Source organism: Aphelocoma coerulescens, chromosome 4 (assembly GCF_041296385.1).
Source record: "Aphelocoma coerulescens isolate FSJ_1873_10779 chromosome 4, UR_Acoe_1.0, whole genome shotgun sequence".
Lineage (NCBI taxonomy): Eukaryota > Metazoa > Chordata > Aves > Passeriformes > Corvidae > Aphelocoma > Aphelocoma coerulescens.
The window spans coordinates 8,665,375-8,692,358 of record NC_091017.1 but is presented as its reverse complement, the minus strand read 5'-3'; the positions used below and the strand labels follow the sequence as shown (position 1 = coordinate 8,692,358).

At 36.1% G+C, this 26,984-nt stretch overlaps 1 protein-coding gene across 3 annotated transcripts in view; it reads right to left on the bottom strand.

Annotated features, from left to right (window-relative positions):
• Positions 1-238: 238 nt before the first annotated feature.
• The window catches only part of PCDH10 (protocadherin 10), a 33,433-nt gene continuing 6,687 nt past the window's right edge, over positions 239-26,984 (bottom strand). The window contains exons 4-7 of one of the 3 annotated variants that reach the window (XM_069012077.1): positions 19,176-19,481; positions 6,126-6,221; positions 4,141-4,215; positions 239-1,852 (exon numbers count right to left, since the gene is read on the bottom strand). In XM_069012077.1, the coding sequence (XP_068868178.1) occupies positions 4,181-4,215; positions 6,126-6,221; positions 19,176-19,481 (437 nt within the window). In that variant the 3' untranslated portion in view covers positions 239-1,852; positions 4,141-4,180. The remainder of the gene's footprint in view (positions 1,853-4,140; positions 4,216-6,125; positions 6,222-19,175; positions 19,482-26,984) is intronic. The other 2 variants (XM_069012078.1, XM_069012079.1) reach the window with 2 other exon arrangements.

Below are 26,984 nucleotides of genomic sequence, written 5' to 3'. Positions count from 1 at the left end.
AAACCCAAACTCTATTATGACACAGCAGTGGCTTCTCAGACATTCAGCCCATGGTGGGGATAACAGAATTCCTACTGCAATCAATGAGACATTTTCTCTTGTTTTACTTAATATTGAATCACCAGTAGGAATTGGTTTAAATATGGCTAGGCATTGGCTCATAACAAGGTGTGCTCTCATTTGTTCTCATTGTTTGATGTATCAAGGTACAGTGGGGGAAAAAATCACAGCACAAAAAAAAAAGAAAAAAAATTTTACTAGATTTTTACATTTAGTAAATGGTACTTAAACTCCATGGACATGAAAGTAGTTTTAAACTTTACCTTCGAAATTTTACTTTTTTCAATATTTCATAGAAAAGAAGTGCTCTAAGATACTGTTCCAGACCACAGAATTATTACAGAACATAAAGATTATATGCAAGGGCTTAATCCTTTTCCCAACAAAGATGGTGGCCAACACCATTTTAACTCCAATGGGAGAGGGGTCAGCTGAGAATGTGCCATGTTCCTAATCGGAAATCTCCTTTGTGATAAAAGAGTCTGGCATATACTTTGCCTTTGTAATTTGAATTCTATCAACAACTATTCCTAGCCACAAGAGAAATATTTTTAGGCAATATATTTGTATAGTTTCACAAAACTATGTCAAAGAGAGATGTGTGGGTGTTTGTGTGTGTGTGTATGTATGTATGTATGTATGTATACATATTTATGAGCTTGGGATGATTTTCTTAAAATACTTAACTTCACTTACATTATATCTTACATTGCAAAATGTACAGACACCCAGTGTTCTTTTTTAACAACATATACAGGTGAATTTATAGAGCCTTATAAAAGATTTTGTGATTCCAAATTAAAAACCATAGAAACATAATCAAAATAATGGAGAGTGATTTATACCTCTGATAGTACATAACGCTCATTCGGGTAATATTGACAGCTGCATCTTTGGCATTGAAAATTCCTTACAACTTTTTAGACAAAATGTTGTTGCTTACAGCTTTTTTTTTTTTTTTTTTTAAACAAGAAAAACAGGATTGACCAAAATACGAATTTTGGGGAAGTACTATTAAAGGTTTATTTTATTTTTGTTTTTAGCAAGGATAGCTTAGGAACCCTGAATCTTCTTCTCACTTTAGTGTATGGTGTAGACTGTATGAATCCATTTAGAAATCAACTAAGTTGTACCACGTTTTTCGGAAAATTATATATAATATAATATATATATATTTTATATTTATTTAGAAGCTTTGAAATAGTACAGTAAACACTTTGCAACACGGTGTATAAACTACAGAAATGTCTTTGATAATTTTGTGGGTCTTCAGATTAACAACATTTTTATGACCCACAGGTGAAAAGAACATGATCACAATCTCTCTTGTAAAGTTGGAATAGTTTGGGAAACACTTGATCACACAAAAATAATATAAAACAGTCAAGTTTAAAACAGTGATATTGCATTTATAATGCACATCTCTTTTATCTGTACGATTGGCTTTTTGTGGTGAATATAAACATCTAAAGGGCTCAGTGACATTTTGGAGAGAGAAAGATATATAGTGCTGTAAACAGGCACACACTGATCAGAGAGGCAAGGTCAGTTGCCTCTGAAGTTTCTACAGTTCTACACATTTCAACTCATTTCTCAGGCCTGCTGAGAGCAATTAGGTCCTATTGTTGGCCAGGATGTCTCCAACAGCACACAAATCCTTCAGTTACACAGAACTGGATGGCCAAGATAATGAAGTTGAAAGTTGATGCTTTTTGTTGGTCGACTTTCTTTTGTGCAAATCATGCTGCTTCAGGTAAGTCCTGTAGAAGTGACTAGCATATCCTTTTCCGTGCTGCAGGAAAGAAAGAAAGACACTTCTGAGAGGAACAAAAATGGAAAATCAGTCTCCAACAGTTCTTAGGTTTAGGATTTCTTAGAGGGTAGAGAAACAATCAAAACTTGTCACAAACTGTTGCTGAAAATTCCCTTTATAGCACAGTTTAATGTTGATTCACTTTTCAGAGAAAGCCTCTTTTTGAGGCTTGATACCCTGAATACCAAATTTCATAGGCTGTTTTATTATTCTGTCTAACATTCCATGGCAAATATTCCAATGTGCCTGTACAGAATCAGTATAAGGCAAATATTCAGGCTTACAGGTTAAGTATTACTGGAATTTCACAGCCTAATTTTTCCCTAGTTCATCTTGTTATTTGAAGCAAGATCTAGAATTTCCCCACAGATTCAGAAGCTGGTTTTCCTTCTCTTTCAAAGTGAACCATTATCCTCATTACCAAATGACCCTTTAGTCTGGTTTGACAGATGAAAAAATGGTGCATTAGTGCTACAATTCAAATTTCAGCATTTACTGTCAGGCTGAAAATTAACTCATGTTACACGGATGAAGAAGGTCAATGCATTAGCAAAGCCATATCCTAATCTACCAGCTGCAGTAGCTATATTTCCCCAAGACACTGGCTACTTTAACTGTAATTGGGAGCAAAAGTAACAAATGATTTGTACTAGCATTCAGGAAGACCCCAGGTTAAATTCTGATCTCAGCCAGACATTAGAACAACGAACTAACTCTCTTGCTCAAGTATTATAATTAGCATCAGCACCATTATTACCTGGTAAAGCTTGTAGTGATAAAATCAGGTGTTACCTTAGCTCCAAATCAACTAAATCCCTACCTGAAATTCAGTCTGCTCTGCATGAAGTTTTACAACTGAAACAAAAACCTTAAGTTTTGAATGGATCTTTGAATCAAGCCATCCATGTACAGGTTGATGCTTGCATGTTGACACATAAACACATCCAGTCTCCGTTCCATTTAACATAAATATACACATTATCCATACTTGTTTCATAGATATATTCACTAGTAAAGGCATGAAATCTAGCTACTGTATCACTGGGAAGTCAAGATTCCTTACAGGAAAATGTTACCGTGACTGTTGTATGTTTGTCTAAGCTAGCCAGTCTATGCTACAGGATGCACACAGGAAAATGTGAAAAACATGTCTGCATAAGCTATCTGTTCAACATACAGAAAACTGACAGATGTGTTGTTAAAATTAAACCATCTAAAAGATGATGTTTTCAGTGTTTTCAATTCTGTAGCAAATTAGTAGCAGAATTAGAATTTTTAAAAGCTTCTGCAACATGTTTTTTAAACATTGGGTTTAAGATTAATGAGATCTGAACCTTCATGATGTTTTGATGCAGTACATGTTCATATTAATCGAGTTTCTAGATATCTTTTAAAGTATCTTTCTTAATATTACAAGAAACAATCATTCCAATAATAGTAGTAGAGATAACAAGACTTATATTGGACCTTTAAAACTTTTTTCCCAAAGCTCAGTAATAATTTCAGTTCTCTTGTAAATATTTAAGCATAGTCATCTAGATTGGTGTCTGCCACTGAGGAACTCATGCTGCACTACAGACACAGTAGGACTTTGCTGGGAGAAAGATAAACAAAGATGCAGCTGGGGCGATCCCTGCTTTTATGCAGCAACACTGCCCCGCTCCTGTCTGACACAGTGCCTTGGGGCTGTTGATGTTGATTTACCATCTTTCAGGTAAAACAGAGATTGAGTTACTGGCTGTGTCTGGTGTCTTGACGTGTAAATTGATGCATTCTGAAATTTTTAATCTTCAGAGTTAATATGCTTATATTATAAAACAATCAGGCCCTTTTATAGCCATAACTAAATATTATGCATTAGGTTGCAGAATTACTGCAACTCTCCCCACCTACAAAAATTTTTGTCCCAAATCTTAAAATATCCTCTGCCAACACATAAAAAAGCATTGGATTTTAAAGGCAACTTTCGTCCTCCGTGTTTGTTTGGCTTTTTTTCTGGTTTTGCACAGAAATTTATGTGCAAGCAAATCTCTCCATGTCTATACCAATTTCCGTCTTTTTACAGATGGGGAATATAAACCAGAGAGGTTAAATGGAAAGGAGGATGGACTCAACTTAAAAAAGAGAGCAACAGAGGTTCTGACATCTGCTTTGAGTTCTGTGTGTGTGCATGCATGTGTGTTCATAAATAAACTTTTAAATAAGAAACAGTAAGCCTCTCTGTATCACAATTTCTCCATCTGTAAAATGGGAATAATATTGCTTACCTATCTCCTAGAGGTGCAGGAAGGTTTAAATCACTATTCTTTATAATCCACTTTGAGATCCAGAGATGGCAAGTGCTATAGAAATGGAAGTATCAGAGTCAGTGTAAGAGCTGGAACAAGAACACCATCATTTCTGGTGCCTAATATCTCCACTGAGATCACAGCTCTCTCTTTCATCCCTATTTTATCACCTGTTTCGAACTCTCAAACTAGTATGCAGGGAAGCTTCAAGGCTGTGTGAGTGTAGGTAGTCAGAAAAAAGGCTTTATTAATAAGCAATTTCATAATTCTGATAATGTAATTATACTAATTGTACATATATTCTAATATTATTTGAGGTGAACAAGATGATTAAAGATTGGCACGCATTGCAATTAAAATTCTTAGGGTACAGGATTTATGGTGTACTGACTATTGATCCTTCCCTAAACAACAAAGATTTTGAGTGTTACAGTAAGAGCACTTAATGCATAAAATTTATATGGAATAAAATACAATAAAATACAATAAAAATAAAATAAAATAAGACCTGGCAAAAATATATTAAGATTCATTTGTTGCCCAATACACCCTAACAAGCCTCCCATCCATAGCAAGCTAGTTCTGTGTAGACTGATAAGAGAAGACATAAAAAGACATTAGTGGTAGTTGAACAGAAAAAGAAATGAAAAACACTAACATAAGAAACAGGAAAGAGAAAGTAAATTATGCAGTGATTATTCCTAGCTCATGGATCAGAAATGAACTGAAAATACTGTAAAGTTCTTTTTTCTTTAATAAATCTTCCTTTCACCCTGTTGCAAACCATCCTGTTGCATCCAAACTTGGTGTTGGATTACTACTTTATGAGTACAGGCTTTTGGCAAAACCTAGAAGGGATTGTCTGTGCATGGAACACCTTCGAACTCTCACAATCAAATTTTGCTCCAGCTTAGCAGTGGTAGCTAATCTAACAGGGACAGAGGAAGGTGCTTCCCTCCACAGCTGGCAACACAAGCAGAAAAAGAAAACACATGCTATACGTTTTATAACTATTGTCACTTTCCATCTGGGCTATATTAACAGCTCCATAAACACCTGCAGCATTACTTCTGCTCTTTACACAACTGCTGAGTCCCCCCGGAAGTGCCAACAGCCTAAAGATCCAAAGGAACTGCTAGATGATAAAATTTCCAAAGAGTATCAAATAGCAGGCATACTGTTGCTGTTGCAGATATACTCCCAATCCCCCTCCACTTAGGAGAAAGATGACCTAAACGCTTTTCTTTTAAATCAAAAAACTTATGCAACAGGAGAACAGGGGTAAAGCCAGTATGTAAACTCTTATCTTGTTTCAGACCTAGGTTCTTTAAGTTCAGACAATATCCAAGCAATATTTGCCTTCACAGAGGCTTTCACATATGGGCTTTTATGCAAGCACTCCAGTCACTGTGTTCTCTTGCAGGTCCCCTGTATAAACTGCGTGCCTCACCACGCCACCCAGATCGAGCGTTCCCCACACAGCACAGCAAATGATGAAGGAACACAGGAGGCTGTGACTTCCTGCATTTCACTCAGAAACAGCCCAGCTATTCTGGCCTCACTTGCAGTGAACAATAATTTTAAAAGGAGTCAATTACCTCATATGCATTACGGCAAGGTTGGTTTTAAATTTACATTGTTAATTTTGACTGTCCTTATATTTTGATGGTCTGCCTTACAGTCTACATGTTAACTTTAGTAGATGAAACACGGCTCTTCACTATGTCCCAGTAGCTTCACCAGAACCAGTAGTGGATAATGCTAGTGACCAACCAACCAGGCTGCAAATTCAGCACCCCTGCTCCAACTCAGCCCAAGCAAATAGAGACAGAGACCTAAGCAGTGGTAGAATGTATTCTGTATTAAATAACCTGGCTGTTCCACTTAACTTGGAGCTCAAGTTCAGATATCAGCAACTATATTTTTTTGGAAAGAGGTCAACAAGTGAACGGGAGCTCCCTCACCCTTCGTAGTGGTGCATCCAGGTAAAGGGTGAGACACACGGCTGGGGCTGGGGCTGGGGGATGTAGGATGGGGATTACTCTGCTGCCACCCATGTTCTGTGGATAAAAAAGCATTCCAGTCACTGCAGGTGTCAATTCAGTATATTTTGCAATCCATAAAGTCTTTTTTTTCTTTTAAAAATGATCTATTACTTATAGAAGTTTGCTAAAGCATTGCTAATAATCTTTTATGAATATTCCATTAATGGCATAATAAAAAGAGAGTGTCTTATCCAGTCCAATAAACTTTGGAACACAAACATAAAAATAGCACTTTACTCATATATCTTTTCCTCATGAGTTAGTTTAAGGGGAACATTTTTTCTTTTCTTTCAAGGCTTTAGTGAAGAGATTTTGTTCTTCAAGTCTATACATTCAGTAGAGAACTCTTGGATAAAACACCTTGCACTCCAGATGCCCATGTTTCATTTTACACAATTAATTTGGGTTTTTAACTCCGCATTATATCAAATAGTTGGGGGAAAAGAAAAAAAAAAAAAAGGAAGATGGAGCATACTTACTTTTGTAATTGAAAATATTGATAAATAATTAAATAAGATAGACTCTCCTCTAATGTCAGTGAGTCTGTTGGCTTTGGTGATCACTGTCTGTGTGCTTTATGAGTGTGTCTGAAGAATCCTGAGGGCCACTTAAAGCAGTTAGGTGAGAATGAGACCATATTCTGCCTGTTGAATTCTGGCTTGTAACACGACAGGGAAGGCAGGAGAAGCTCATGCATGTGAACCTGTCAGTTGCCCCAGGGTAAAATTTGCCCCTAATAATGATATGGAATTCAGTATGGCTGAAATGCTCCTTCTGCCATCTGCAAAACCCAAGATAAAAATATTGTTTCTAAAATAAACCAACAGCATTTGGACTGATGGGTACAATTACCCAGATTTCATGTGAGACAAGAAAATCAATTGTGAGCACCAGGTCTTCAGGCTGTGAATAACTTAGAGTAGGCCAAAATGCAAAAGTTTGTATTGCTGTGCTGAAACTTTTCTGGAAACAGGCTTGATTTTAGCTAAATAAATAATCTCCACAAACCATTAAAATCTTTCCTTCCTTTGAGAGTATATCTTTACTTCTGGAACAAGTATGATTATGTAAAAAAACTCTGTCTTTTAGATAAAGAAAACTATATAACCACATATATTGTGCTTTTCTTTCTCCTTTCATTAAGTGCATACATTTCCATGTCTATATTCATTTAAATCAGTTCAAGAAAGAAGGATTCCCGACCATGCCAAAATTTGACAGTGCTGGATACTGCACTGACCATAATGCAGTAAACCTGACAAACAGTGTTACCTACTCCAGGAAAAGGGGGAAAGAGGTTTATCCTTTGCACTTAAGTACAAAACTGCCACTTTTCAAATGTGAACATCATGTTCTAGACCAACAAAAGATTATCATTATTTTTTGAAAAAAAATATTGACCAAATTGCTGACTTACACATATTGCCACTTCTTTTGGCTTTTTTTTTGAGATTGGAAAATACATACTTAAAAGGTATTTAGGTATTTTCGATGTTTAGAACATGCAACTATTTTCATATGGCAAGTGAGATGCCTGATACAAATGCTGACACATCATGACAGCCACTGAAATAATGTTTCTCTGGTACTATTGGAAGCTCTGAGATTTATATGCCACCTGGACTTAGCTAATCCTCTGGAAAACAAAAAAAAAAAAAAAAAATCTTTTCAGTTCTTAAGAACAACTACCCAAGTCCCAGTTCATTTAAGCAGTGACCTTAATCAACATGTGCTTTACATCAAGCACATGACTAAGAAGGATTGTCTTCTGAATCAAGCCCTGGATTTTGTCATCAATGTTCTGTTGCTCACAAGATACTTTTATGTGCATTTGATTTTCTGTTCTAAATGCAGAGAATTTTCTTTTCCACTCCCAGCAACAGCCCAGCAGCATAGCAGATGTCAGATTTGATTTATCTCTGGTTCTGATTATTTACTACCGAAACAATGCTTTTTAGTTACTACAACTCAGCACAGAAAGTACTAAGCTATATTCTATAATGTACCGTAAAATACTAAAAGACCATTTTTCCACAAGTTGCAGTGGGAATAAAGCTTCTTTGTCTTTCTGTACTATTATAACCATATTATCTACCTGAAAACACTAAAGATAATACATGACATCACTATTAAAGTCAGAGAACCATGGAATATTTAATTTTACAAGAGTTCTTATAATTATGTACTGGGTTGACCTGTTAAAAAACTCCCAAATTACTCCTGATGTATGTCAAACTTACAGCACAGAGCATATTCCCCAAGAATATTTCCACATTCTCCATCAACAACTTATTTTAATTGCATACGTGATCTAGTGCCAAATTCACATTTTTTACAATTCACTATAAGCTAATGATTTTGGTATTATCCTTAGTAAAACAAATATTTTATTCCTTTATTATTTTATAAAAATTGCTTGTGTGTTTATATGCAACAGTAATTTCTTCTCCTCAATCTTCTTTTCTTTTTATTTGTTTTTGTTCTTTTTTTTTTTAATTCACCATTTTTATTGCATTCTTACAAAATCTGCAGTACACATTTCTTTAAACTGACAAGCCTGAAAATGAACATTTCAGTTTGAGGGTTAACCAATGCAGAATACACTAAAGGCCAGCTACAATGCAACTTAAAATTTTCAGTGCCCTGGGGAGAAGAGGAGGGATATGAACCAGTCCTCCTAAATTGCTCATAAGTGCCTCAGTTCCCTATAGATTCAAGGGAGAAGCAGACATGTAGATCACCATTTGGTGGCCTTCAGATGTGTCTAAATTATTCATGCAGGATTTGGCCTGAAATAATTAAATTTACTTGTTCTTACATGAGGTAACATGCATTACAGCGTTGCATCAGCATCACACTGTGAATTCCTATCCAATTTATCTTTGCCATGATGTTTTTTCCAACACTCCTCTCTCCTAGCAGGGATTAGCTGGCATTAGGACCTGACAGATATGTTCCCACTCTTTTTCTGAATGTTTTATTTTCTGTTTCTAAAGCACACTGCTTCTCATGAGCAGCACACACTGATTTCAGGGAGGCTTTCCCAGTTTAGCAAGATAACAGGCGTTAACTGTATCAAAGGCTTCTCACAAGACTTTTAAAACTTCTCTTTTTCAAAAATGCATATTGGCTTGTTTCTATCCATAAATGAAGTTTGCCCTTCTCAGCCATATCAAGCAATATACAGGGGCACAGCATGTGAACATATTCAATCTGCTTTCAGGAGTGGCACCATGCCCCAGAGTTGTTAGGGAAAAAAGCTGGTTGACACAGGCTAAAGGCAGGACAGAGAGTGTGAGAGTACAGACCATGACATTCCAGTGGTGGAAAGGATTCCATTTAGTTCATTAGAGTACCTTATAAAGAATAGTGGAAGCACAAAGCACACAGTCCTTTATCTCAAGTAGAGCAGAAAAAAAGTTATTACTGCATCTCCTTTGTAAGGCAGAACTTTTTCAGATCTCAGTATCAATATGCACAGCTGTGTGCAGCTCCGTTCAATTGTCATCTAAATTCCAATTGAGCATAGATGGATGTTAAATTAAAGCCCAAACAGTCAACTAAAAAAGTCACAAAGTGACAGAATTTTACTCTGACAAAAGATGAATTCACAGTATCAGCATCTATAAAATTCCTTATGAATAAAGAAAGGTTGCGTTCAAGCAGTTTCATAATGGATCTTTTTCCAGGGCTGAATGCAGCCGAGATGCTGAAGGTGAAAAGATAAAGTCAGAAGACTCAGCTCACTTGCAAAAACAGGAGTCTGTCATCCCTGTACTTCTTAGGGGAATCTACTCTGCATCCTTTATTTTTCCTTTCTAATCCACATTACTTCTGATGACCTGTAAAAATTCCATGTAAAATAACACCGTTTACACATATGAAATAGGTTCATGGGTATGCAAGAAATGCAGATTTACTCTTGCAACTCATACAAGCATGAGATTTTCAGGCAGAATTTAGGAACCAAGTTCTGAAAATTTGCTTCTCCGTGTCCCCTGTATTTTTTGTTAGGTATTGAAGTTAAAAATTATATTTTAATTGCACCTCCTACTTCCTGTCCAAAAAGGTACCCAATACCTAATTTTTCACTTTTCTGACCTCACCATACTGTATTTCTAAAACAAACATATTCACAGCTACTTCCCAGCAGCAGTAATCACACCACTAGCTCAGAAATATGGATTCTCAGTGGTTAATGCACAAATAGAGCTGTTTACAGGCTTGCCAGATAAACAGCAACGCTGATCCCTACAGCGTGCTTGTCCAAACATGATAAACAGATGCACTTCCCTCTCTTACTGGCTATTTGTTGTATTCTTTAAATGGCTCTCGCTATTGTTCCTACTTAGGTCAAAGCAAGAAAAAGTAAGAAAAAGGAAAGGAAACTCTCTAAAATTAAAGCAGTGGAAATGACTGTGGAAAATCACAGTTATTGTGTACAGCAAAAGACCCAAAGCAAGTATAATTGCCTCTGCTCTGCAGGCCAAGGAGCTCCTTGGGCAGAGGCACGCAGAGAGGAAAGGACTTCGCTGTGCACGGACCCAAGAGCAAGCACACATTCAATTCTCCAGCTCCTGACTGTCACAATAAGGAGGCTTGTACATTGAAGAACACCATTTATTTATAATGAATAGAATTTGCCCATCAAAAATAAATAACTTTAGTGCCTTTGAAAATTTTAACTGCAAACATCTCCATGCTTCCCAGAGAGACTCATGACCCTAAGTGGCTAAATTACTTCTGTCATAGGATTTTAATTTATAGGACAAGAGGTGTTTTGGAATTTTAAACCAGCGCAGCACAGTAATTTTAAGAATTACTCTAAAGTTTCAAGCAATCTTTCTGCTGGGTTTTTCGGTCTTCTTTGTACTCCACTGGAAGGAACACAGAAAACAGTGTCTCATAATTTAAAAAGAAAAATCTCCACAGATGGTATATGCACAGCACACATAAGCACTCTCAAAATTGACCTAAATGAATAAATATAGCACCAGCCTGAGCTAGCTAAGATACACAGGACTTCTATGCATTCCAGTCAGAACTGGCAAATACAGACTTTTACAGCTATTAGAGGAAAAGAAGTAGTTGAAATACCTATTTTTAAGACTGACTTAAAGTATAATTTTCTTTCAAATAAAAATTACTAATTTTTTTAAACTTTTTCAATTATTTTCTTGCACTGTAGCTGGGAAGAGCTCTAGAGTCCTCTAAGATAGAAGATATTATGTAAACCTAAAGACGGGCACAATTTTTAATCAGTATTTTGTACAGTCCTGGGTACTGTTAATTCTGCCCAAGACCGCAGTTACAGAAACAGATTGAAGCAAATAGTATTTAAGAGCTATCACCTGTGCTTTAAAACTAAAAGAAGAATGCTTATTTCCCTTTCTTATATTCACTACTTCCATAAAAATTGATTAAAATAATGTAATGTATAGGTTTTGTTGGGCTAAAGCCAAGTTATCTTTGCATATTTATAAATTCCTTTCTAATTTGGCTTTCTGAATTATACATTTCCTTTCTATTGCTGCAATAATGCCCTGTAAGTGTTCTTCCCCTTGAGCAGAAGCTGGAAGAAAAATACATTCCCAAGAAGAATACATTCCCAAGAAGAATGCAAACCAGTCGTGAATGTAAGATAAAAATACCTTTCAGAAGTTATGCAATAAACACTGAATAGTTGAATCATAAGAAGTGGTTTATTCAAGATCATAAAGAACCTACTATTATGCATAAAAATTCATCACAGTCTTGCTCTCCCTCAATTATATTTTAATTAGCACACATTTAAGTTTTATTTCAGGTGTAGGAGGTTTATTGTAAGATTTATTTACCTAACAGAGATGATGTATCTGAAGTGGCAAACGAGGTATAAGCAAATAAATCTCAGCATTTCAAATACAGCCAAAAAGGGAATGTTTTACTAGACTTAATAGAAAATAAAAGGTTTCCCATTAGGTTTCTAAGCCTTATTGGATGATGGCCTTTCAACTCATTCTCCATTTCTGCTAAGAAATTTTGCACGTGCAAAGTAATTCTCATCTGTGCAGAAATCAGAGCTGTATCCTGTCCTAGGGATAAATCCCTGAATGTAAGTCAGGAGTTTCTCTGTGGCAGGATATCCACATAGTTTAACATTCTTTTTGAGCACAAAACTGTACTATTGACAAAGGAACAACTCTTCGAGTGTGCACATGTAACTTGTTTATTCATGCCAATAAACATTTTGTTTCAGTATTGTCATAGGTTAGCAGTAATGAGTATTTTAGACCAAACCACTACAAGTACAAATTTTTAAAATCCAGCATTACAATGTTTTCTTCTTAGACCAAGAACTGTAATATGTACATGCAATTTATTGGTGCTAATTTCTTTGGTTTTACTTCTGTGCCTTTTCACTTCAAGTGAAAATTGAATTAAAAAATTGAATTAAATTGAATTAAAAAAATATTAATGAAGGGATCAGACAGCTCACAAATTTATACCTGATTTGTATTAGAAATCACGTAGACTAATTTTAAGAGCAAAAATGCAGACAGGCCTCATTTTTAAAAATTATTCAAGTGTCCCATTCAAAATAGCCGTTATTGATGTTTATATAAATGGAATACTATTATGTCTATCACAGCTGTGATAAAACTACCCAAATAATTTCCAGTAATGAGATGTAACTAAACAAATAAAAAACTAAAGGAAGTTCTTCTTCTGTCATATTGAGTGTACCAAAGTGTAATTTCTTTCTCTTTTTTTTTGAAAGTTGCTTCAAGACAGTAAAGACTTCTTGCTAAAAACATCTTTTCAAATATTTATGTTAAACATCAGCAGAAAATGTTGTGTTACAAATCCTGGCATACAGAATTGGGCCTTTATGATCCTAACTAGATCAAAATACACAATAAATATTTACATGCACTTTTTTTATTCCTTTGAAAAATAATCAAAGGATTGTGAGGCACTTCTTGTCCTGGTGTAAATACATGAACGTTGTTCTCCTCTAGGTCATTTATTCCAATCTAATTCAGGGAGATGGATAATGACTCTAAGTTAAACTGTGCTTTGCGTTAGCTCTGTGGTAGATTATTTTAAATTAATTAATGGTCCAATTCTGAAACATTCAACAGTGAAAAGGCTTTTGAAAACTTTTTAATTTCCTTTGTAAACCAACTCGACTTGGATAGATCAAATTGAGCAGGTGACAAATACTCTGTAGAACGAAACCATCAGATTTCATGTGTACTTTCACAGCAACACAGGGACTTGTGCTCAGACCAAATTGTGTTCAGACCTCCACGGTACCTCTGCTGCAGAGCAAGTCAGTAGTGATCCAGCCAAAGAAGCACAGGCATGGGATGAGGCCAAACTTACATTTAATTTCTTTGGATGATACTAACAAGTCTCATCCAAATCCCCTGACTCTGCAAGCCCAGAACTATGTGTATCTATCAAAGGGAGTGCTGATGTTTAGAACACACAAATGAAAATGTCCAGAGAAAGGGATTTTTTTCCCCTTTCCAATTCACCTTGCTTAGACACCAGCTCTTTGGGTAAGAGATCAGCTTTTTTATCCTCTATGTCCTACCTAACATGATAAAATCCTGATTCATACATAAAATATGTTGATGGTGTTGGCAATAATTGCCGTGATAATGATACCGTTTCATCAGTGAGGATGAAAATGCTTGAGCTTGTGTAGAAAATGTTGCAGAGCTAACTAGGGGGCTACTTTAGAACACAGTTATTATTCCAGAATGTCTCCTTGTGTAAACACTGTTATTTCATGCAGGAAATTGTGCCCTTATGTAGTTTATTTTAACCTGCTTTCAAAGTAGATTAAGCATTGCCAAAGCAATTTTTTTAGAGCAAAATAAACATTTCTACATAGAAAGTTAAGGTTTTATGGCAATTTTTGACTAGTTCTGTATATTCAAAAAATCCTAACCTTTTAATAGGAAAAAAAATTATCCTATCACTAATGTCAGTATGAAACTTCAGGAAAGTTCTAAAGCATTACAAAATTATTGCCCATCTAGAATAAACCAAAATTATATTTTAAAAATGAAAGCTATTTCTTATCAATTATAGGGCAAAACACTCCTGAGGCAGATTTAATGGTGCTGTTTCCACTGCTACCAACTCAGAACCTGGTTCAAAGTATTAGAAATAGAGCAGAATCAGACTGATCAGGTATTCATTGTGATGACAGTCTCTGTTATATATCTTAAAGAATATGGTCCAACAGAGTTTGAATCTTGGATTAGGAGTTTTGGTAACTACAGTAATATTATTTATAAAAATAATGGCTAATAAAACCAACATTGAATGAAAACTTAGCTAGAAATGGTTAGAATTAAAAACATAGGAATTCTCTAAAAGCTCCATTTTACTTTCTTCACCCGTGTTATTTCACTTATTTTATTTTCTCCAGTCAAGTTCAGAATCTCTTTCATGTTCTATGAACATTCAAGTCATTATGAAAATCTCTAAACTGTCTGCAGAAAGGCAGCGTTCAAACCATGTGGATGAATACGAAGTAGTAAGTGTTAGTTACACAGTAAGAAGAATATGTGAGTTAGGAGAATCCTGGAGTCACTCTATGAGAAACTTATTTTCAAAAATCCTACAGTTTACTGATCCTATCACAATTTTATAACTTGTACTCATATTAATTACATAAAACTTATATTAAAAAATATATTCTTCAAAATATATTAAATATATAGCAATCTACTTACAGTATATTTTGCTCAGAATAATACATAGAATATGCATGTTTATGTGGAAACTGGTGTATGAGTAAGTCCAATGGCTTAGACCAGCAAGGTGAAAATTTGATGATGGAACAAAAAGAAACTCTGTCAGGTACGAGGATCTGTGTACTTTTCTACATTACAATTTGTAATATAGCTGCTGTTTTCACTTCTGCAAGCAATGATCTAAACCTCCAACCACAAAGAAGCAAATACCCAAATGCCCACTATATTAAGCCTTCAGTTTCAATCATGCTGCACAAGTTCAACAGGTTACTGCAATTTTTGTCAAATTGGTATCATTTTATCAAATGTGCATGATTTGATCAGTTCGTGACCCTGCTGCCCTTCAGTTGTTTTGCTGCCTTGCTGCTCTCCTGTCATTGAGCCCAGCAAACAAAAGCATGCAATTTACCTTCTCAGTTCCCATGCAGCCTCCTTCACTTCACACCCCTATAGCAGCCTGTCTACATTAATTAGTACTAAGCTTTTGATATGACTTTGCATAAGAGTTATTTTCAGTATTGTTGCTGTTATGCCATGTGTTTCTATGGAATGAATAGACTGTCTGGAGGAACATAGTGACATGATCTGTGTAGGGGTTTTGTAGCACTTTTTTAGTGCATTTTCAATTCAATTCCTTTTTACAACCTGGTATTTTATTTCCTTCTTGCTGGCTTTGTATATTGTGGGAAACTTCTCAGGGAAATATTCCATGGTCTTTTTCTCTCAGAATGAATTCCAATTTCTCATGATAATATACATCACCTTCTTCATTTATCTTTTCTAAGGCTCTGCACTGAATGCACCCATTGGAACACAGTGCAGGAATCCCACAGCAGACACACTCCCATGGCACCATGAAAGCTCCACGTAGAGCTACCAGTTATCCCCTGGAGCCATTGCCTGAGGGCACAGCTCCAGGGAGTGGTTCCTCAGCTATCCCGGTGTGCTGACGTGGCTCTGCAGCTCTGCATTCCAGAGCCAGGTACCTCGGAAGCAGGAGAGGTTTGCCCACGCTTCACTGCACATCAGGGGTATGTGCTACTCGAGACTCGAAGGACCCAAACCCCTTCATGTCATCTGCAAATACTTCCCCCTTTTTCTGGTCGCTGTTTCTAGAGAATTAATGGTTTTTAACTCCATGGATTTCCACACAGATGCTTGGGGAACTCTGCTTCTGCTGAAATGTTCCATTTAGCCTTATGACTTTTTCCTCTTAGGCACAGAGTCTGGTAATGCTTTGCCCTATGACAACACTTGATTACTTTAGGAGCTTCTTCTACTACACAGAAGCTGTGCTAAAGGGGTTTTTTTTGACAGTTCAAATACACTCTATTGATTAATTCTCACTCACTCTATCAAAATTCTAATAGATTGACAATCTTTCTGGATTACTTTCCTGGTCAGATGCCAGCTACCTTGTTCCTAAAACCCCTAAATTACAAATGTATGTCCTATGCTGAGGCTTCTCACTGCTCTCTAATTTACAAGGTTTTCTAGCACATGTTTAAGTGATAAACACAACTTCTGACACTCTTTCGTTACCAGCCCTTGTTAAAAGCTGAAAATTAAAGAAACACATAATCCACTGACTCCTTTCTATTTGTTTTAGCCAATTTTTCAACAACATCCTCTTCCATTTCTCATACAATTATTTAAAATGGTTACCTGGGATGGGTGCCTTCCTAGATACGCCTGTCTTTCTCTGTCCCTCCTCAGAAAAATACAAATGCAAAGAAACAGTTTATCTCTGCCACATCCTTGTCCTCACTAACTGCAGCTCAAGACTCACTAATTCTCTCCCAGCTTACTACACCTGACATCTTAAAAGTTGTCTATATTGTTTGCATGCCTTTGGCTATTTACTCTAAGGCATCCCTCTTATGTTCACTAATTACTACTCTAAAACTCACCTGCTAGAATATATGATCTTTTCTGATCATTTGCTTTACAATCTTTCTTTTTTTTAAGACACCTATTAAATTCAAACAGTTTTTGCATTCTGCAATACACTTTTTATTCTTTGCTACTCGTTTTTCATGTGGCCATTTTCATACATGCTACAAATTTTTATACAATATTTTTTGCTTAATATGATGGTTCTGTTTCATACATTTTAATTACTTCTTTTAAAAATCATTCTACTGACAAACTGATTTTGACATGGTCTTCTGTGTTAAGAAGTTGAATTTAATTTTATTTTTAATTGCAATTACCCACTGAATCAACTAAGGTTTCTTCCTAAATCAACTTCCTCTTATATATTTTTCTTGCCTTATTCATTTAATACATTATTAATAATAAATTATTTACTCATTTCTAGTGGTCACTTTCTTTTTGTTGTTCCTGTTCTTTGCTATACAATTATAATGTAAAATACCAAAAAGAAAATACCAAATAAGGGAAAATAAACCAGAGGAGCATTACTCTTGTTTTGTAGAAATTTTAGCTTTGAGGTTCATGGAAGAAAAACAAAACTAAATCTGGATTTTCAAGAGTGGATTATGTAATAACACTCATTTATATTGGTTACTTCTGATATATTACTTCCAATTGTTTATGCCCTTGTACCAGAAAAGTATAAAATGTAGATCAATGTCTCTATGTAAAGATATTGTTTAACAAAACTATTTACACTTATGTAAAAAAAAAATTAAAATCCCTAAACAATCAATAAAATAAGCATGTATTACTATTTGAAATTAAACTCCCAGGCCTAGAACAAACCAGAACAGAACCACCATTGAGGTGTCACCAGGTAACAATCATCATTGCAACATCCATACGGCACCAGAACTCCGTTGTGATTAGACCATCTAACGATGCTACCAAACTTGTTAAATTAAAGTTAATTTTTTAACTGAGGTGACAGTGATGAAATCAGTACTGCTAGGTCATGGCTTAGTGCTAAACAATGTTTTGTAGAAATAAATGATGGAAGATCAGTTCAAGAAAGACTGAAAGTTGTTAGGCTGTACTGAAATTTCACACTGGTCTTTAGAATATTACTGGATGACTGACACATGACATTTTAGCCCACACAAAATAAGCTGATTGTCTCGGGACAGGTTTTGTAGGAATGGCTTTCACAGATCAGAACTGGTAGTCAAATTTAAAGTTGTGAGTAAAGTGAATCTAAAGAGTTGAAGTGGTAAAAAGACCTTTCCTGAATGAATGAAAATACCAGGACAGCCAACTAAGAAGGGAGAACTGAGCTGTCTGTGCTGAGAATGATCTGTAGCAAAGATCTTCACGTATCAGGACTGCCAGCACACCACCACTCAGAACAATCAAATGCTTTAGGAAAATAAATAAATGAATACCATTCAGAGAGATTTTTTTTTCTTTTACCCTCAATCTGCTGTCCTAAAAGACCTCTGTTGCTTTAAAAAGGGTCGATATTGCAGTGTTAATGTCTTTGGCTGATTTGGATCAGATAAACATCAAAAAATTCTGGAAGTCAAGGAAATTACAGTCTCTAATAAAATACAGAACACAGCTAAATAGAATGAAAAGACGTATTAGATCAAAGTGCTACTCAAGGGTTCTACAGCTGGCTCAGACTCCAAAAGGAATTATGAAGGTCTCTTTGAGATCTCTCACACTCTTTTATGCCATGTAACCACAGTCAAAAGGTGACTAAAGAAGGAGGCAAGATTTTGGAATGAGACAGAAGGCACAGAGGAGCACTGACAAGAGTCAATACTATGTAGGCTGAAAGATGATCAGACTGCAGGCAAAAGGTTTTCTCTTCTTCCTTCCAAACTATGTAAATAGCTACTTCAAAATAATATAAATACTCTTCCTTCACAAGATACTTCTCAATTATAAAAAGAAGCTCCTAGGACTGTTCTCTCAATTTAACTCTAGTTTTAGAAAACATTAGCCTGGCAACATCAATGTTTAAACCGTCTATCCAAGAAAATTTTGCAAATAAGCCAGCATCAGAAAACAAAACTGAGCAACTCCCCCACTAATATTAGCTGACACTTTTGTTGTTGACAATGATGTCACACTAAAAACAATGAAGATTGTGTCTTTTTTTAAAAAGCACTGAACAATGCCTTCTTCACTGTTGCCTGAATCCAAGAGAAGCCATCTTTCCCCCCTGTTCCTAAAATTGTGCCTGTATGTTTCCTAGCATGAAAAGCAGAAAGAGCTAATTTTTATTCCCGCCAAGGGAACACTTCCACACAGCTTTTTGAATAGTACTTACTCAAATATGGTGGTTTGTAAGGCGCTCGTGTATTAGACAGCAGTCCATCGAACTCCTTCCTTTCCAGACTGTTGTGAAGGGCCTTCTCTTTGCCGAAGGTGGAGAAGGACCTTTCTGCCCCGGGCTGGGCTTCTGGTGTTTCAAACACTTCAGTGTCTGGAACGGAGTCCATGCCAGGTACGTGCAGATTGCTGCGGTAATCTGCAGCTTGGCGTCCATCGGATGGAACAAAGGAAGGCATCCAGCACCGATCTGAGTGGCCCAGTGCTTTACATTCCTCTGTGCAATTGGAGAAGAGATCCATGCCTGCAAGCATGAAAGAAAAAGAAACTACAGATATAAGCTTCAGCATCATGAACGGCTGCTGACAGATAAGAAAGATTATGCCAAGGAAAGAGAAGTGGTAAGAGAAATGCTGTAAGAACTTCATCCACTAGCTTCATCTCCTCTACAACAACACAACCAAAAATCTGGTTGTCCAGTCTTCAGAGATGAAAGACACCCTTTAAGTGCAACTAAATGCCAGAATGTCACACACACACAAAAATACCACAAGAAGAAGAGTATCGGTGGTTCTGTCTCACAAAATCTCTTGCAGATCTCACTGTTTAGAACCCATTCATACAAGGTTTGACTCTACTTGTAGATTGATGTCTGTGGTTCACCGGTTGAAAATATTTGCTGAAGAACTTGAAGGAATTGTTTCTACGTAAATAGATCTCTGACCAAAGAAATTAAATGTCTGGATTGAGGAATCACAGATTTCATTTACGAAATGAAACATTAATGAGTCCTATAAAGGAATTATCTGTGCATACATTGGTATACAGATGGAGCCCATTGATATTAAAAGCAGATGTTACAAAGTAGGAATTGAGTTTTCAAGTGAGCAGGAGAGCTTATTTAATCAATTGTTACATCACTCTTTCAGAGACAGTTTTCATTGCTACTGCAGCAGTCCTTACTATCATCAAGTGATCCAAGAAATGAGACAGAACCCTACAATAAAATACTGCAATTAGCAGTACAAAGGCACCCGTCGTCCAGTGTGATGTGGCTGTGGATGCTATTAAAAAATTGTTAAAGCTTCCCCTATATAAGTAAACAATTGTCTGTGCCAACACGAAACTGTTTGCTTACAAATCCTTTAATGCTATTAAGATCTCAAATGACAAGCTATGCTGCTTTTGACCACTTTCAGATCAGCCTTCCAAAGGAATATTTTCTGGCTATGAGTCACTAAGTCATTGGATTATGCTTGTTTTGAGAAGAATGATGTATGAAATCACAGGGATAGAGTAAAATAAATACCAGCATCTCCAAATAGGTTTGTCCTGCTTTTGGGTGGGAGAGAGTTCATTTTCTTCCTAGTAGCTGGTACAGTGCTGTGTTTTGGATTTAATATGAGAATAATGTTGGTAACACATTAATGTTTTGGTAGTTGCTCAGTAGTGCTTACGCTAAATCAGGGACATTTCAGTGTCCCATGCTCTGCCAGTGAGGAAATGCACAAGAAGCTGCAAGGGAGCATGGCCAGGACAGCTGATGTGAGCTGGCCAAAGGGCTATTCCATACCACAGAGCATCACACCCACTATACAAACTGGAAGAGCTAGCAGGGAGGGAGCAATCACTGCTCAGGGCTGGGCTGAGCATCGATCAGTGGCCGGTGAGCAAGTGTAGTGTGCATCACTTCTCTGTCTTCAGTTTCATTCCTCTCTCTCCATTTTATTATTATTATTATTTCAATTATTAAACTATTCTTATCTCAGCCCACAACTTTTACTTTTTTCTGATTCTCTTTCCCATCCCACTGGGCCTAGGGGAGTGAGCAAGCAACTGTGTGGGGCTTAGCTGCTGTTTGAATTAAACCAATACAGTCTTCAACATCACACAGAAAAGCAGAACATTAAAAAAACCTCCTTTTCTTGTATTTATAAAGAGAACCGAGTGTCTTAGGTGTATGTCAAAACTGAACTAAACCTGTTATAAACATTGCATTTACAAGTATTTCATTAGAATTACAAAAAAAAAATTACACTACTCAGAAATAGGAAAAAATTTTGAACAGCTGTAATATAGGACAAGAGGACACAGTATTAAGCTGTGCCAGAGGAGCTTTGGGTTGGACATTAGGAGGAATTTCTTCACAGAAAGGGTGATTGGGTATCAGAATGGGCTGCCCAGGGCAGTGGTGGAGTCACTGTCCCTGGAGGTGCTTAAGGAAAGACTGGATGTGGCACTCAGTGCCATTGTCTGGTTGACAAGGTGGTGTTGGGGCATAGGTTGGACTCTGTGATTTCAAAGGTCTTTTCCAACCTAGTTAATTCTGTGATTCTGTAATAAGATTCATGTAATGTAGCTCATTTACCAGCCAACATTGTAAAGAACTGGATTAGCTTGATCTCCAATGTGAGGATTAGTATTAAGAATTCTACCACAGTTTTGAACTATAATTTGAATTATATTAATAATATTTATGTAATATCTCACACTACAAAAAACAATCCAATCTCTTTGGAAAGGAACAATGATTATGAGCTATCAACAAGTTCCTGAGTAAGAAAGGCAGTCATTTAGACAGAAAAGAACCCATGAGGAAATGAAAAATAAAAAGCTTTTTATCTCAGATTAATCTCACTTTATAATGACTTTTTAATTTTAAATTAAGCAATATACAATGCCAGGTCCAGTTTCGATTAGAAGCTTGTCTTGGTAATTGGCATGCAGAAGTCTGAAAATAAATTTCTGATCAGTGAACTGTTGAAGAATGCAAATGTGAACTGCAGATATGCTTAAGGAATCAGATGAAGATCATCAGGCAAGGAGAAAAATAGTACAAATATAAATTCTGTAGTGGTAGTAGCTATTAAAGACTGAAAAGAAATATTTAGATGCAGGCTTCCCAAAAAGAAATTAGTATCTAACAATGTCTATAAAACCGTGTGTGTGTATCTTATGTATTGAAATGTCTGAAGAAAAATATCTCTTATGCAGGAAAAGACACATTTTATGAATCTAACTTTTGCCTTTCCAAAGATTTAAGGGACAATAAACACGAAATGGTTATTTCAATTTGCAGACTTCTTGGCAAAGCTGTATGTAAAAAACAAATAGCCCTACATTTAATAGGAAAATGATTACAGTTCCACTTTGCTGATAGTGTATCAGTGACCATATTCATTCAACCTTTCCTGAAAGACAGTAGGAGAAAGAAAAACTTAATGGTAAATATTAAATTATATTCTTTAGTCTCTGGGGAGGGAGAGATTAGAAAAATATTGGTTTAAGTATATGTATTCAAATATATACCCTTTTTTTTCCTTCATGGATCTTTATTTCACTTGGAAAATTACCCTCCATTTTACTATTTTGTTCTCACATCAGCTGCTAAACTGCAAAATGTCTCTATCCAAATTTTTTTTTTGTTCCCTTTTGAATACTGCTTGTCTACTGCAGTGCACTGAATAGTATTATATAACAGTTTATTATAAAAGAGATGTTATAGCCACTATAAATCAGTATTTTGAATAAACAAAGTAATGAATGTAGGGGATAAAAAATGTAAGCTTGTACTACAAACTTTTTCCCTCTTCGAGATAAGAACTTGCAAAAAGAAAAAAAAAATTTATATACATCAGAATTTAAATATACACTGCAGGAACGCATAGCTAAATGTAAATGCTTGTTTAGAATGGGAACAAAATGTTCAGAGAGGCAAGGGTTAGGAATTGGATAGGAATTGTTCCAGTTTGAATCAGTCACGACAGTCCCTAAGAGTTTAACAGGTGCAGAACCAACCCCTTGGGTTTAGTATTTTGACAGAAAAGAAATTCAAATTAGCAGCCTATTTCCAAAATCCCTGGGCAGCCATGCAATTTACACTGCCTGTAGTATGAATGCTGGCTATTCTTCCCCCACCTCTTTCCTGTGGGTCATAGCATAGAATTTTCTGGTTCTAATTGAAAAACATTTAACACGGGGCTGGGGATGGGTAAAAGCTATTTGCTGTTTTCCAAGAAGGAAGGACACATCACTGTAAAGAAGTAAGATACTCAGCACAGAACTCCTTCATACCCCAAGATTCATGTTCTTGATTTACAACAAAATGTTCAGCAGTGTAACACTTCCATCTCATCTCCCTCATAAATCTGGTTATATATATATATGTACAATCCTTCTGAACTGAACTATCCATCACAATTACAAGTCCACATTAAAGAAAAGTGCTTTGTATTTTTCCCTTATTTATGCTGTTAGGCCTTGCATACAGATAAACTGAGATTTTAAAGGTGACGCTGAATTACAAATTTCAGATACCCTTTTTGGATGTAAATAGATAGTAGAGTGCATTGAAGCTCTGACAGTGATAAGCATTGCACTATTCCAAATGCAGCATACATGTAACAACTCATGGCAAAGGCCACTAGATCACTCCTATTTGTTCAAGTCTTATTACCAGGTTGGCCAGTGGGCAATATGAACTCTCCCACAACCCTGACTTTGCAGATTTTGAAGGAAAACAAATCCTTGCTCCTCCCTCAAAAGCTGCCAAAAACTAGAAAAGGTATTAATCAAGTTTGATGTCTGAATTGCCTGAACTCAGGTGCTTTGAATCAGATACCTGGGAGCACTGCATTTTGCAAGCGTTTCCCCAATTTGCTTCCTTTCCATATTTCAAAAGGAGAAAAGCAGAATTTCTCTGTGAGTTTTGATTTGTTTGAAAGACTGTTTTGGTCAAAGCAAAAAATTATGCCAAAACCCATTTTTAAATAATGTGTCCTTTCTCAAATTAATTAAGGGAGAAGAAGCCTTTAGAGCAACAAGTGAACACTTTCACATGTATTACTTAGTAAAAGATGTAATAAAAAATAAAAATACAAATTAAATGCTAACAAAGTATTTTTTGCACTACCATTATTGGGAGGGGTTTTTCCCCAAAATGTGTGATTTTTTCAGAGCCTTGCCTTTTACTTGGAACTAAATGACATTTCTCTTTCTTCTGTGATAGTTAAATACAAGATAAGTGTGATGTAGGGAACCAGGCCCCCTTTTCAAAGCTCTCTTCCCAGAAAATCTATCCATTTCATTAGACTGTCAATGAGCAAGTTACCCATTTCCCTATGATTCATTCATGTTTTGTATTGGTAAATAAGGATAATGATGTTAACCTACTTTGTAGTTATCTACTGAAGAATTGGACTTTATGAAACAGAGTTATTATCACACTTTCTTGCTAAATAATAGGTGTGCTGCCTTGGATAAAACTGACTTTATGTGCATCAGAACATGAATAAAGACTCAAATATCTTCAATACTCAGCTCTTCCAAATCTCAGCTTCAAAGCCCTACCTGGACCACTGAGATGTGAATAGTATTAATCATGCAGGCCAAGGAGAAAGAGAAAAAAAAAAAAAAAAGAAATAGAAATAGCCCTTAGCATGAGTCAAAGCACTTTTCTAAGCCATTTTTATGTTCACTCTCACTTTATTTGAGATAGACTTCTTGCCCAAGTGATCTTAAAAACAGGATTTAGCTGTCAGTCTGCATAGTCTCAGAAGAAATACTGGTTTTCTCTGTCCCTTTATCACTAAAATTCTTCTTCTGACTTCTCTTATTCTTCTCCTTATGGACACTGAAATATTGCAGCTCTTCTGCAATAATGAACCCTCTTGGCGTTCACCTAATCTGTACTGAAAAAGTGTGAGCCAAGGTTTTACCCTGTGCCTTTGTATTAGACCCTTATCAGTTCCCTTCGTAAAGTCCGCTAGCAGAAACCTAATTTCAGGTTTCAGCCAGGCACCAATGTAAACTGTCCAAAAAACAGATCAAAAAGCTGACACATTTTATAGGATATACATGGCAGTGCCTCTACTTGGCTTCACATCTTGGGCATTCCTTCCTGAAGTGCCTCTGAGACATCGTGCCAATTCCATGAGAAAAGGGTAATACTGTGAAGGACTCTGCTTGGAAAAGCCAAGTAGCTAGTGGGCAAACATATGAAATAAGTTGATGGCACAAGTCCAAATCTTACAGGACAGGTGTCTAATCATACAATTTAAATGTACACACATGCAGAGTATTAATTGGCACCCAAGCTGGCAGTTTCACAAGGGAGGCCAAGAATTTAATCAGCCATGGGAAATAAAGTAACCTCATGCTTGACAATCACTCCAACAGAACATGGCTGAAATACAGTGTGTTAATAAGAGGTAGAAGCGTGGCGTGAGTTGTGTTTGTTCTACAGCAAGTAGCAGCTTTTCTCTCAGCAATTTTCAAAGAGGAGCACAAGTCATTAGAACACAGGGTTTGAGAAACCCTTCCTCTGTTTGCCAAAAACCTCCTGCACTTCTTCACCTTTGCAAAGTCATTTTTTCAAAAAGCTCGGGTTACTATACCAGTCAGTGAAATACCTGTTCGATCCACAAAAATTAGGGTCTTGAGCACCTCACTGCCTGCCATTCCCTGCCAAAAGCAGATGACCATACTTTAGTACTTCATCAGTGTTAAGGTAGGTAAGAATGTGGATAATTACACGGCATTCATGTGGTGCTCTCTCAGGAAAAATATGAATCCCTTACACACATTTCAGCACATTTAAAACATGACTAAATCACTTTTAAGAAAACATTTTGTGAAAAGGTGAACTATGATCTAATTTCAAAAACCAGGAAAATAATTCATGATATGTAAAACAGCATAGTTTAGAATTTTCACTAAATAATCGTGCAAAATAAAGCTATGGCAGCATGATGGATTTTCATCCGACATGTTTTTCTTCCCAGTTAATAACTGACCTTGACACCCAGTTTGGATAGCAATGGACCACTACAGAAGAGCTACTTGTGTGCCACAGGATTGTTCACTAGTGACAGAAGTCATGTGCAGAACAGTAAAAAGATGTTTTGCCAGCAGAACCTGCTGCTGACTAAAACTGGTGGGGAAGGAGTTTTGTCTGTCAATGTGAATTACCTACTAAATATTTTTAGATGCTGTTGAAAACAGATATGATGCTGCATAGTATCAGGTAATATCTTGGAAAAAAAAACAGCCCAAACTGCTGCCATGTTATCAGTCAGTGTGTTTTCCTTCAGTAATTTAGAAATAATTGATTATACAGCATCAGAATGACCAAAAGAACTGAGAAGACATTCCCTCCATATTTCCTCTAGCAATTCGAGATCAAACAAGATTTATGCTCCTTTTTTTCATCATAAAATTCATCACCAAAAGCTAAGAGCAAGAATGAAGTTCTTATGTCAAAATATCTTGTCATCACTGAGGTAAAAAGGCACATTCTTTGCATCAAGACTGCATGATTCAGCCCAAAACTTACAGGAAAATTATATAATATGTATGTAGAATATTAAAGCAGTTTCTACAGAGATTTGTATTGAAGTATTTATTTGGGACTATCATTAAAAGAGTGGTGCATGCAAATAAAATCTCAAATCTCAGCACCAATCTATGAAATTGGTGTATTCTGAGTTTTCGGTTCAAACTACTAATTGTGAGTAGACCAAGCCTAATTGTCAGCTTTCATTATGTACTATGTGATCACCATTGAAGATACAGAAGTTCACAAATCGTATCAGATTCTTATATATTTTCAAATAACTTAGGAATCTGATGGGATGTGTGAAATTCTGAGTATTCTTTCATTTCAAACTATTAACTGTGAGTAGACCAAGCCTAATTATTTTCATTACTTCCTATGTCATCACCATTGAAGACACAGAAGTTCACAAATCCCATCAGATTCTTAAATGATTTAAAATTATTTAGAAGTACAGAATAGTTTTTCCCCACT